We start from the raw sequence: 12,393 nt of genomic DNA, 5'->3' as shown, positions 1-12,393 counted from the left end.
AAGGATCCTCCTTCCACAGACGTCGGCCTCGATCCAACGCTGTTCTTGTAGTTCGCTTTGTTCAGCTGTTCCAAACTGATCTCGGAGTGCTTCGCGTTGGACAATCCGTGATTCAGAGGGGCGACGATCGTCGGTGACATAGGACTCTTGGAACCGCTCAGACCGAAGCAAGAGTTTCTACGAGGGCTCTTCGAGCCGAAACTCGACGCGCTTGGTGATCTGGTCGGTGCTGCGGGCGATATAGGTATAGAACTTCTAGGCGGATAGCTCATGGTCTTTCCGAGATTCTTTCTCGTCTCGCAGAATTGAAATATCGGCGACTTTCTGCCGGGAGAGTGCAACAGGTCAGGGTTGGGGCTCTTCGGACTTCTGCATCCTTGGCGAACGTAGTACCCGGGACTTCTAGGCTCTCCTCTGTCCGGCTCGTTAACTCGGCCGAATTCCTCAAAGTCGAAGTTCGTGTTGGGCGTTTCTGGGTAGTATTCGGGGGGGAACTCGAAGACCAACGGTGTGCTCGGCGATTTGCTAACAGAGAGCTGCGTGGGACTTCTCTGGCCTCCGATCGGGATTTGAGGCAGTTGCGGTAGCTGACGAGGACTCCGCGGGGATTTCAGATGTATCGATTGTCCGGGACTGTTCGTCGCCATCTCTGCTCGATGAGTCGATGAATACACTCTAGCCTCTCTGCTTCCCCTCGTCGCTCTTCTCCGTCCTGTTCCTTCTCTTTCGCTTTTTCAATCTACCGGGGAAAGGTAGAAGCCTCCTCTGGGCTCATTGTACACCCCCGTTGCGACGATGAAACGCGAGACTGTTTGTTGTTCGTTTGGATCACCTCGAGTTTCCATCCACAACCTCCGGAACAGGATTGAATTCTCATCTCCGTTAGAGAGCCTCGTTCGGTCTCGCTTCAACGTCCGTTCTTCCTCGGCCCGCCGATCTTGAGACAGTCTGGTTAACGTGGATTCGTCGGAAAGACCGGCTGGACACTTGGAGCTCACCTGGAAACGACCACTCGTTAAACGCCTCGTTTTCCATCCGCACGTGTTTCACCTCGTCTCCCGATTCGCTGCTTTTTTCCCACCACCTCGTTCGTGCCTCTCGTGCAAACGTCATAAGCCGGGAATGCGGTAAGAATTGTGGTTTAAGTAAAGCGATCGTAACTTTCCAACGACTCGAACCGCCTATCGTCGATCGATTATCTCCTGGATCGAACGTCGAGTGTAGCAACGTGGTAACTCGAAAGCGACGAGGGGAGAACACGTGCAAATTAAAAACGTCTCGCTGTAGGAATAGAATTTTTTCCACTGGCGGCAGGTTGTTTTATTTTCGAAGCGTTAGCGGAAAAAGCCGTAATACAACCCGGCCAGGGGCAGGTAATTCCGACAAACCGCGGCAACGTTTCGCGCAAATGCGAAATTAATATGTATCTCGTGCAGCCTCCGTTTCCCTTTCATCTTGGCGAATTAATTTTCGAACCGCTTGAAATCGATATTAATTACAAGTACGCACGTGCATCGTGATACCGGACGGGATTCTACTACTTTCGAAATAATTACCAATGGCGCGTAAACGTAGAGCGGCACCGAGACACCCGACTCTCCACTTGCAAAATTTCGCAAATGAAAAATGACACACAACTAACCGTTAAGAACCAACGCGAACCAATTTTCCATTCTCCCTCGATTAAATCCCTCCGTGTTGCACGCGCAACCGAGTGCACTGCAAACGTGGAAAAGCGCAATATCCCCGAAAGAAATTCCGGAGAAAGAATGATCAGAGGCCACAGAGACTCACCGGTTTGCCCCGGTTTCCTTAGCGAGAAGAATTAACCTGTTGATCGCAACGGTGCGAGATGTTCGATCAGGATTTCCAGGTTCTCCGTTTAATTGGCAGCGATTCCCTCTCGATCTCTGCGATTCCACGAGAGACGAACGATCACCTGTGCACACCTGAGCGACGACTGTGAAGAAGAGGGAGAGAGGTACGCGATTCGCGACGCAGATGCGGAGGAACATCGAGCTGCCTCCACGACAGAGGCTGCCGCGTTACTGAGGGGTTGGAGCACACGGACCGCCATCTCCGCCCCCGCCAGCGACTTCACCCTCACCCTTCGACCTCCCACCCTCACAGTCCCCGGGGCTTTCTTTCTCTTCGCACGTGTGTCTCTTTATCAATTCGATCCATTTCGCCTGCGTGCTTTCGCGGGATATCTCCTGGTCAGGTCGCCACCTGACGGTCAATTCTCCTCTCCTCGAAGAGAGAGAGAGAGAGAGTGGAAAAAAGTGGCAGTGACGAGGCAAATGTCACGTGTCGAAGAGGTTTCTTTTCTTCGGGGGTCGATGCATCGATTATGTAGAGAGATAAAGTTCGAAGGGAAGACTGTTTGAGCACGAAGGTTAATGGAAGTCGGGGAAATGATACGCGTGTAATCGATAGTGTAAATTCCCCGCTGATACTTTGATTGCTTTGTACCGATCGAAGACTCGCGACCGTCGATGTTTCACCAACTTTCGTACGTTGATGACGATAGATCGTTTCTGTAGAGACAGCTATGAACGAATGTCGCGAGATTCAATCGTCCCTTCCATGTCCTGCGACGCACTCGAACAATTTTTGTCGGTGTACATCCCCTGTTAAACGTCCTACTTTTCCTCGCGAAACGGCCACCGAAAATAAGAAGAAAGCTCAACTATCGAGAGAGAAAACGCGAGCAAGGAGCGAATTACAGGAGGTACCTAGAAGCAATCCCGAGGAATGGAAAAATGTGGACGACATCGGAACACTGCCCTCTGACACGGTGTGCACATAGCAAAATTTGATTGGAGGGAAGGCTTGGAAGCACACGCGACTCACCCAGGGGAAATTGGATTCCCGTGTAAAACCGCAGACAGTTGCCAACCCCGGCGACGGTCCCTTTAGGGTAATCGATGGCCCGAGACGACACACCGTAAACGTTCACCGAGATTGCGCTCGAATTCGCGCCACGAGGTAACTGTTCGCGGAACGTCCCTGCGGTCGGAACTTCGGCAAACACGTCCAACAGGTAAACGTCCAACTCGACACGGCCATTTCCAAAGCGGAAAATCACGCTCGCTGTTGTGTCGAGTCGAGCGTCGCCTACTAACGCGACTCCCACGTTAAAGAGAAAACTTATCGTGCGAAGAATGTGCGATTCGGTAGCACTGTGTGGGAGAGAGGAGAATGGTTTTCGAAATATTCTCTGTGGCTTGGTCTCTTCTTTTCTTTTGTAGGTAATTAGTGACCAGTAGGGGTCAGTTTGACATTTTAGGGCTTCCGATTTCAATTCTTTCTGTCTTACTTTTCCTTTCCAAGCGACGTCGGGGACCAGAAAGTGTTTTATGGACGCAGAAACTCGAGTACGCCTTCCTGGTGCCCGTACATTTCCTTCGATAGCAATTCGACCGATCTTCCGCAGAGCCTCTACTGTATGTCAGAAAGTACTCTAACTCGGAGTACGGTGGGCGACGCGTTATCTGAGCGTCGAGGGTCTCGTGAAGAGTGAGGACGTGTCGTCCTGCCGATCCCTGTCCACCCCTACGCGAACAGGTCCAGGGAAAAACCCAAAGGAGCCTGGCTTTAAGATGCTCGCTTCACCGTCTTCGGGACGGATTTTCTCACATATACTACCACCCCATCGACCGAGAAAGGGTTCCTATTCGTCCTCATAGGCCACCCCCTCGACGTAGTTTTAGAAAGAAAGGCCCAACGCGCCTCAATGTCCGACAAATTCACATTCGAAGTATTAAAAAAATTACACGCTAACTGCCGATAAAGATTAAGAAGTCCATGCGTATATTGACGTAACAAATTCAATTTTCAAAATAAACGTGTATATAGATAACGTACACGAGTAAAACTAATATTTATTTTCGTTTCAAACATCGCCTCGGCGCGCTTTTCAAACAGAAAACAACTTTTCCCCAAATCCAAAGTACAACCTCTAGCTTCCATCTACTTAACGATCGTCTCTGATTCTCAACTACCTTCGACAACAATTCCTCACTATCACGGAACTCCGGATATCGCAACGATAGCATACAATGACAACACGCGTGCTTATCTATCGATTCACGTTGGAACGATACCCACCGTGATTCACCGCGAAGTCACGAAAAATTCGAGCGTCGAGTATCGACGCGGCAGGAAAATCGACAGTGATCAGTCGCGATCCGGATGATCCACGTCTCTGGTTCACGTCCTTCCGCTGTCGTCCCCACTTGGAACCTCTTTCCGCGACATATTCGCCGGATATCGGACGTGCTCGTCCACGGTGAAACGACAGTATCGTGCGCTATGCCGTCGTTGACGACGTTTCGCATCGATTTCGATCGACCCGGTGCCACGTACACGACGGGCGATACCGTCACCGGGAAAATCGTCCTGGACATCTTGAGGGAGAAGAAGGTCAGAGGTGAGTTTTCGTGAATTAATCGTCTTAGATAGGAGACTTAGGACGATCGTAAAAGTTGTCACCTTTGAAACTGAGGAGGAGATCGTAGGAAATCTATATCAGCGTTTAAGTCGAACTGGTTATTTTTATTCGAATTTAAAATAAAAAATAAATTGAAGTGTGTGACGTGTTCCGAGTAACGATTGGTTTATATCGCGAAGCTCGCGTGTTCTTTAATTACGCTGCCAACAAGGACACCGCTGTTGTGACGCTGTGCTTGCCAATTGGTGCAATCGTTCGATGTATCGTACAAACAACTACACAAAGATTCTATTGTGTCGGTGGCTGATTTTTCGCGTTTTGTCGCGTGCGTCGACGTGACGAAACGAGTACCGTCGATGATTCACGATCGATCCTCTCAAACGCGACAGTGTATATTTTCTCTTCAGGATCGTAACTGTAACATTCATTGGGAAAAAATCGCTTGAAATTTGATCGAATCGGCCGGTGTTTATCCGCGATATAAACTGCGATAGAGCGTAAGAGGAGTCATCGAGCGATTGATATTACGCGAGATTCACGGTGAACGATAAACCTCGTTAAGATATTTTCTTGGAAAAACATTGCACAAATCGATAACACCGTGAAATCTCCGTCAGATACGAAATTCGTTCGATAAAAAAAAAAAAAGAGACAAATTGGTCGAAACGACTTTTCAATCCTATCGAACCGTAGGGCTAACTTTGAACGCTAAGGGAGAGGCTCGCGTGCACTGGTCTGAAAGTGAGAGCCGTAGCAATACGTCGCAGTCTAGACGTACCACGGAACATACGACGTACCGCAATTCAGAAGAATACTTCCAATTCAAGTACAACATAGTTGGAACAAACAAACGTGAGTGAAACCGTTTCAAAGTTCAGGTGTTAAATATTTGTGCCGAGACGACGGAGCTTCGGAGAGCTCGTTGTCTCGATGAGAAAATAGCGGTGAATAGCGTTGGCAAACAGTCCGATATATCGCTTCGCAAAGTCTACATACGGATGAGAGAGATTTCCACAAAAAAATTGACCGTTGTTACGAATTTCTTCAGCTAATGTCCAGGAGCAAATCCCTGTCGGATTCCATATGTACCCATTCACCTTCCAGCTACCGAACAATATACCTAGTAGCTTCGAGCATAGTTTCGGACGCGTACGTTACACGGTGAAAGCGGTGATCGACAGGCCGTGGAAATTCAATCACGAGTGCAAAGCTGCGTTCACCGTGGTCTCGCCTCTCGATTTGAACGAGAACCGTGAAAAATGCGTAAGAAAATTTCTCTCGCGACCTACGCTCGTTGTTTCAACTGATAGAGATCGTTTCTGTTGTTCGAACAGATAGGTGTCGAGGACGAAGCAACGCACAAATTCTGTTGTTTCTGTCTGTTTTTCTGTATCAATCAAGGATCGGTGAATTTACGTGTTAACGTGCCGTCCTCTGGATACGTTTCTGGACAGTCGATAATCTCGACCGTCGATTACTTGAACTCTTCGCATACCGTCAGCGTCACGGCGATCACCACTAAGCTTGAACGAGTGAGTTTTCTTCTCTTCGGTGTTTTTCTGCTAGGTTGAAGGATGATTCGATGTGCTTTTTTCTTTCATTTGTCACGTTGAAGAGTGTGAAATTTTACGCGTCCTTGCCATCGAAGAAAGTGAAGTTCGCCGAATCCGAGATAAAGTCGACGAAAAGCTCGAGTCTGCAGGCTTCTCGAGGACAGGTCAGTTCAGACATCTTGGTACCGCCTACGCCGCCGTCGAACCTACAATATTGCAGCATTATCGACCTAGATTATAAACTGAGCGTCTATGTTCACGTTTCTGGACTGTAAGTATGATAATGTAATACCGAGGATAATAAGACGAACAGCTATGAAAATTCTAGAGTCACTAAGATTCCATAAGTGAAATATCGTCAAATTCTCTCCATCACCCTACCCTATTCTACTTCAACGTCACTCGCTCCTTTACTTTATGATTAGACACTGCAAGATCAAGAAGAGTTACCCTCTCTTAATCGGAACAGTACCGCTGTATTGCCAACCTTCAGCACCGTACTTGGACGAAACAGACCTTGCACGCATGATCACCGGTAAAGAAGCAGCTTCGACACGAATTCCTATGCCAATGCCAAACGCACCTTATCCCGTAGACGGTCCTCCTCACGATCAAGCTGCATCTTCCAGTTTCGTTCCTCTTAATCAACCCGGCATCTCGTCTACCAGCTACGACATACGTAAGGAATTAGCAGAAGAAATTTGAAGAAAGACGAATTTCAAATGGATTTACCTCTCTTCTCTGTTTCAGCGCCTCCGTCTTACGAGGAGTGCGTGTTGGCAGCAGCTACCATCAGAGATCACGACGAGTCGAATTACGTTTTCGGTGCGAACGATCGTTTCGCTCCCAAGTATCCTGTGTTCAATTATCCACCGCGGAGTGATATGAAACGTTGATCTATGTTACCGCTCGAATCACCTTTGGAGTTGCGTTTTTACGTGAATCTTCCTTCTTTTTAAGTATACGCAACCGACGAACGAAAGAATGTCGTCGGTTTGTACGCGATAAAGATGAGTATTTGAAATTGGAGGAAATTCTTCGTGTATTATTAGTTCTTTTGATATGTATTCTCATACCAATCGTCGTCCCATTTTCTTACTGTTTCATATACACGTTTGTATATTTGCATTAAAGTGAAGTGTTTTCGTGGAAACGAGAGGAACCGTTCCGTCTGTTCCGTAGTATGAAAGAAGGCGCAAGGGAAAAGCAAACGGTTTTACGAAAATGGTATATTTACACAATTTATTTTCATATCTCAACATCATCATATTGTAATCATAATCATCATCGAGTCACATTATAATTAGCAGAAAAAAAAAACGAAAAATCAGAAAGGAGGGAAAGTGTGTTCGAGTTGAACGAGATGAACGTAGAATAGAATAGAGAATTTTCGCGGGGAGGAGAAACGGTAGGAGTATAAAAGGAATGAGAGATTCAGCGAAAATATCAAACAGATCGCAAATCGGTCGTTCTCCGAAAAAGAAATTAAAAAAAAAAACAATAGGTTCGTTCGGATAAAAGGGAGAGTACAAAGTGAAAAAACTGATTACAGAAGCTCCTGAAACGCGTGTTGCCTGTAGTATATAGCGGTAAATCGGTAGAGAAAACATGGAGGAAGGCTTATCAACAAGTTGCGAACTTATCTCGAATCATCACTCATATATAATAACATCTTCTACTCTAAAATGTGTATACAGCTCAACTTTTACGCTTTAGCAAAGACACACGGTACGATTCGCATTTTCAACCACCAAATGCCCGATAAACGTGTCATTGTAGGAACTGAACCCAACCATCTTAAATGTTAAAGGCTGTCTTAAATACTGTGAACAGACACGGATCGTCATTGTTTCTTTATTTTTCTTCTTCTGCTCTTTTCCTATTTCCTTTTCTTTCTTTCTTCTTTTCCTTCGTGAACGACTTGCCATATATCGGATGACTGTGAAGACTTTACTTTCGGTGTTACTTTCGTTTGATAAAAAAGTAAACAAGTAAAAAATTGATACGAACATGCTGCGTCGAAATGAATATACAATATGGCTGTATAACGAAGACTGGATAAAAGTCAATTCCAAATTGTACCTTTAAACCGTGACGTTCGTTACGGCTGGTCCCATTTCGTGCATTTCTCTTTTTTTCTCTTCTTTATACATCGCTCTCAGTTCGTTTGTTTTTCTTTCGAACCGATACTCATCCGCGTTAACGTTGTGTCTTGAAGATTTCGCTCGAACGTCACTCGTTGGCTCTCGAGTATAAATCGTACACAATCGCGATATTATAACGTTGTTCACATGAACATCCGACGTGGTAACGTGAAACATAAAAGATTGTGCTGCGACAATTCGTTCGCGTGGTTCTCGTTTTTCTCTTTTTTTCAACGTGCTCTAAGCATAGGATACGGATGAGTAATCCTAAATTGGCATTCGGTGTCGTACAAGTACTCGTGCTCGTTAGATACAAGGTTTAAAAAAAATTGCATCACACGTAAATGTATATAAATGTAATTCCTGTGAAAACTGCATAGTGCTAGATAATAATTTCGATACAAAAAAAAAAGAGATAGAAAAAAATAAAAAGAGTCAAGAATTCAATGAAATACGTATATATATATATGTATACGTATATATTGGAAAACAAGGAGGAAAAAAATAACTAGAGCGAAAGACGTAATTCGTAAGAAGCTTGCGAGAAACACAGTGTTAATATGAACTGAAAATGAGAGTAGCAAAAGCTCCTCGACACTTTTGTGAATATATATGTATATACATCACAAACGATACGATAAGTCCTTTTTTTTTTCCTGTGTACGACGCACGTTAATTGCATACAATATTGTTTCTTGACTCGATAATGTTTCCTGACTTCTTTTTTTTTCTCTAAACCTCTCTCTGATTATCCTGGTTCGATCGGGAGGGGAAAGGAACTGTGCGCTCCGACTTTACAAAAATTTGCTTCGCTTATATTACAATAACCTTCCCTCGATTTAAGACATTCAACCCTTAATATATTATTATCATAAATAAATTTGGTCTATCGGTAATATTGTGAATACGCCGGTACAAATACTGGCAGTATTTGGTTAAGTAAAAAATCATGATCACTAGAAGAGGTAACTGGTACCGACTGAATGGAGAGAGAGAAAAAAAATGTGCGAAACAATTGCTTTCGTTCCCATTTGCAAATATTCATCGGTGAGAGAAACGACACGATTTATCAATCCGCGGTACATCGTGCTCGGCTGAATGATACGTATACGCACACAGTTATTTCGCCACTACTGAAAATAATATAAGAAACACGTTTGCGCGAAAGTTGCTTGGTTTCGACGTTTTTGTATTTCACCCTCCAAATCGAACTTTTATTTCGACAACTTATTCGCGTCTTTGATAGATTGAGAAATAATTGTGTGCATAAACGGTAAACCCAGACGACACGGTGTAGATGACAAAAAGAGAGCAATAATACGACACGCATGTTACAACTTCCAGTAAACTTGATTTAACATTCTTTTATGGGATTATCGGGGTATCGCAGATCCATTCACGATACGATCTAAATTTCTTGCAAGTCAATACCAGCGCATATGTGTCGGCAAAAAACAGTCCTGTATTATTAACACGTTAGCTTACACTTACATAGTTATAAAATGTTATTTCTCGAATATACTTCTTGTTACGCTTATATGGCAACATAATATTGCTCTATGCCCCGTAATAAGGAAAGGAATAAGAGAAGATTTTGGTCAGGCAATATTTGGTACGGACTCGAGAAATTTCAATACCTCATGAACAGATCTACCGTGGAACCGCCGATAGGAAAGTGTAGTGAGTCAGTAGATCCATTTTAAAAAACAGCAGTTGTAAAGATGTCTTTTAACCTTTCCATTTGATCCACAAGACTGTCCCGTGTATTGTAAACTATCGTGACCCACTTATTAGTTTTTGCAGCACTTTGTTTTAAAAAAATAATCATTGTTGTTGTCGCGACCACATTATGGCGCAATGGGTTCAAGACAAACATCAACATTTCATCTCTACCATATTTGTATACATACATTCAATACAACATTAACATTAACTGAGATTAAGAAAAGGCATAATTTACATTGTCGCCGTGTGTTGATCCAAGTCATGAACCAGAGGACACTGAGTTGTGCACACGTAGTGTGTGGTTTTTTCTTTTTTATAGTGTGTGGTATATGTCTTTATGCAATCACTTTACATTATTACACTTTTTTTTTTTTCAGTCCGCACGCTTCCCAAAATCCTGGAAGGGGAAGTAGAAATTGTGGATTGTAGGATGTGTTCGAGGAGTAACCGAAATATCATTGTTGCAAATAAATCTGAACAGATCGTCTTACCATAACTATAAGTGCAACTTTAACCCTCCCTCTTAATGGCACCTGGTGCTTCTGCCAATCCTTTAACTTTAAGCCGGTCGGCAGTTTTAAGAAATGCAGGCAACTGATCTTGCGAAACATTAACTTCTCCTGCATACATAAACTCCAGTATGGCCTGAAGGTGGCTATACGCAACATCCTTTAGTATTATAATGGGATGTTTGGACGGATTTTCCTACAAAGAATCGTTTGTTAACTCTCTCATAGTGGAATAGGTGTGTCTAGAGACGACCAACGTACCTCTAACAAAGATTTAAAATAGGGACTACAAGCAGATAACACCATCTTATGTGCTTTACAGGTTTGACCATCACAAGCTAATGTCACATCCGTGAAACTTTTTTCATCTCGTAAGTGTTTAAACGACGATACCATATTAGATTGGAAATCGTTCCATTTAAGAAAAAACTGTTGCTGTTCATCTGCCATTGTTGACACACAATGTTGCAATGATCTTCACTTGAATTTGAAAGCTGAAAATATAAATTTCAATAACATGTAACAGTCTAATCTATATCAAACGGGACGATATAATAATAAAAACAGGCAGATTACGCAAATATCAACATAAGCTTGAGGGACACGATTACAAAAACATAAAGAACGTGTTGAGCACGAAAGCGCGTACGTGGGTTAAATTGAGAAAAATATTTATCTATCGGTAAGAAAAGAAGCGCATCGGGACAAGTTTATCGTGAAACGAAGGGCAAAGTTTACAAAATATTTACGGGGGGCGAAATTTTACCGAGCTGCGTAGAATACCGTGTACCAGATTTCGTTTAGGTTAAGCCCGAAAACATTCAGCAACTTTCGTACGATGCGCCCGTGAGCGTTTGATAAAGCAACGGTAGGAATAAAAAAAGGAACGTGAAAGTACAACGGAGATTCGTCCTGTCCTAATGTTCGAAAACACTTTGCATGACGTGTTACTCGCACATTTTGTCATAACAATACGCGTAAGTACATCCGACGAACCGTTCCGTCAAAGGCACTCGTAGGCCCGAAACGGCCCAGCAACACGAAACGCGCGTAAAAAATTACCTAACGAAATTCGTAACTCACCTTGGCCTGGCGGACTACTAAATCCCTCCGGGGCAATGGTGAATCACAAAAAGAACGCGAAAAATATATATTGCCGAAAAGTTTTTACGCGAATGTTACCAATTTTTTGTTGTGGCTAATATCACGGCGAAGAAATTCGGTCCAATTCGGATATTTCCGTCGTAGATCGGTTCGGAAACACTGTACCGACTAGTAACGACTTTATCCTCCTTCGTAAGATGACGCTGCCGGCGTTGATTCACACGCTTGGAGGAATATTTGAAATTCTGACTACATAAATGTCAATCCAAAATTGTATATCGACGTCACTGCAACGCACAAAATGCATTCCTAGATATATGATCAAAGGACGCGGTCTCCTCAAACAAAGATAGAACAGATGATAAAAGGCACGTACCGCAAAGTAGTTTTGAGAATTTCCTCTTTCATCTAGCGTTACCGTTCCAAATTTGACACACCGAGTACGTGCATCGTAAAATATTACGATGCAGATCGCAAATGCACGGATTTGGAACGCGTACGTCGTTCGATACCTTCGATCTGCATCAGGTACGTGCAAGGATCTCGCGCCTATTGCCCGATAATATCCTCTCTCACTTTGTTACCGCTAATTGCGCAATCTCACGCAAGCAATTAGACAGATATCGGCATGCGCTAACTGACAAATCAAACGTACCCGGTATTACATAGAAATCGGTTCCGATCGAGTGACCAACGATGACGGTAACGATAATCGTCGTCGGGCTGTGCTTGTCCCGCGAGAAACAAATCGCACGTCCTTTTCTTCGTATATACACCACTTACGTACGTATACAGCGTACTTGCTTACACGGGTGGTAACATACTCGTCGTCGTGACGACGCGACACGCGTGTACCTGCGGTAGACTCGTACAAGAGGGAGCGCGGAACGGGGACGAAAATCGCG

The 12,393-nt window shown here is 44.1% G+C and overlaps 3 protein-coding genes across 3 annotated transcripts in view; 1 reads left to right on the top strand and 2 right to left on the bottom strand.

Moving 5' to 3' along the window:
- Window positions 1-647, bottom strand: part of LOC108579208 — a 36,108-nt gene extending 35,461 nt beyond the window's left edge. Inside the window, exon 1 of the mRNA XM_017942682.1 lies at window positions 4-647. Within this exon, the coding sequence (XP_017798171.1) occupies window positions 4-647 (644 nt within the window). The remainder of the gene's footprint in view (window positions 1-3) is intronic.
- A 3,542-nt stretch (window positions 648-4,189) lies between these two features.
- LOC108579216 (arrestin domain-containing protein 3-like) lies at window positions 4,190-6,912 on the top strand. Its single transcript, XM_017942692.1, has 7 exons — window positions 4,190-4,432; window positions 5,147-5,305; window positions 5,502-5,716; window positions 5,788-5,985; window positions 6,069-6,277; window positions 6,432-6,685; window positions 6,757-6,912. The coding sequence occupies exons 1-7, from the start codon at window positions 4,195-4,197 to the stop codon at window positions 6,900-6,902; spliced, it is 1,419 nt and encodes a 472-aa protein (XP_017798181.1). The 5' UTR covers window positions 4,190-4,194; the 3' UTR covers window positions 6,903-6,912.
- Window positions 6,913-8,809: 1,897 nt separating this feature from the next.
- LOC108579192 (longitudinals lacking protein-like) lies at window positions 8,810-11,879 on the bottom strand. Its single transcript, XM_017942662.1, has 5 exons — window positions 11,865-11,879; window positions 11,468-11,775; window positions 10,646-10,878; window positions 10,367-10,580; window positions 8,810-10,272 (listed from the first exon to the last, which is right to left on the bottom strand). Exons 3-4 carry the CDS (start codon window positions 10,832-10,834, stop codon window positions 10,386-10,388), a joined length of 384 nt encoding a protein of 127 aa, XP_017798151.1. The 5' UTR covers window positions 10,835-10,878; window positions 11,468-11,775; window positions 11,865-11,879; the 3' UTR covers window positions 8,810-10,272; window positions 10,367-10,385.
- Window positions 11,880-12,393: the final 514 nt, after the last annotated feature.

The sequence above is a fragment of the Habropoda laboriosa genome, unplaced genomic scaffold, assembly GCF_001263275.1.
Source record: "Habropoda laboriosa isolate 0110345459 unplaced genomic scaffold, ASM126327v1 scaffold64, whole genome shotgun sequence".
NCBI classification, from domain to species: domain Eukaryota; kingdom Metazoa; phylum Arthropoda; class Insecta; order Hymenoptera; family Apidae; genus Habropoda; species Habropoda laboriosa.
This window is presented reverse-complemented; position numbering and strand designations above follow the sequence as displayed.

Bases quoted from the DNA above. Each gene is read 5' to 3' on its own strand.
- LOC108579216 (XM_017942692.1), top strand. From the start codon at position 4,195: ATGATCCACGTCTCTGGTTCACGTCCTTCCGCTGTCGTCCCCACTTGG. The intron at 5,717-5,787 runs GTAAGAAAATTT...TTGTTCGAACAG, and splicing joins ACGAGAACCGTGAAAAATGC to ATAGGTGTCGAGGACGAAGC. The intron at 6,278-6,431 runs GTAAGTATGATA...CTTTATGATTAG, and splicing joins TATGTTCACGTTTCTGGACT to ACACTGCAAGATCAAGAAGA.
- LOC108579192 (XM_017942662.1), bottom strand. From the start codon at position 10,834: ATGGCAGATGAACAGCAACAGTTTTTTCTTAAATGGAACGATTTCCAA. The intron at 10,581-10,645 runs GTACGTTGGTCG...GATTCTTTGTAG, and splicing joins ATTTTAAATCTTTGTTAGAG to GAAAATCCGTCCAAACATCC.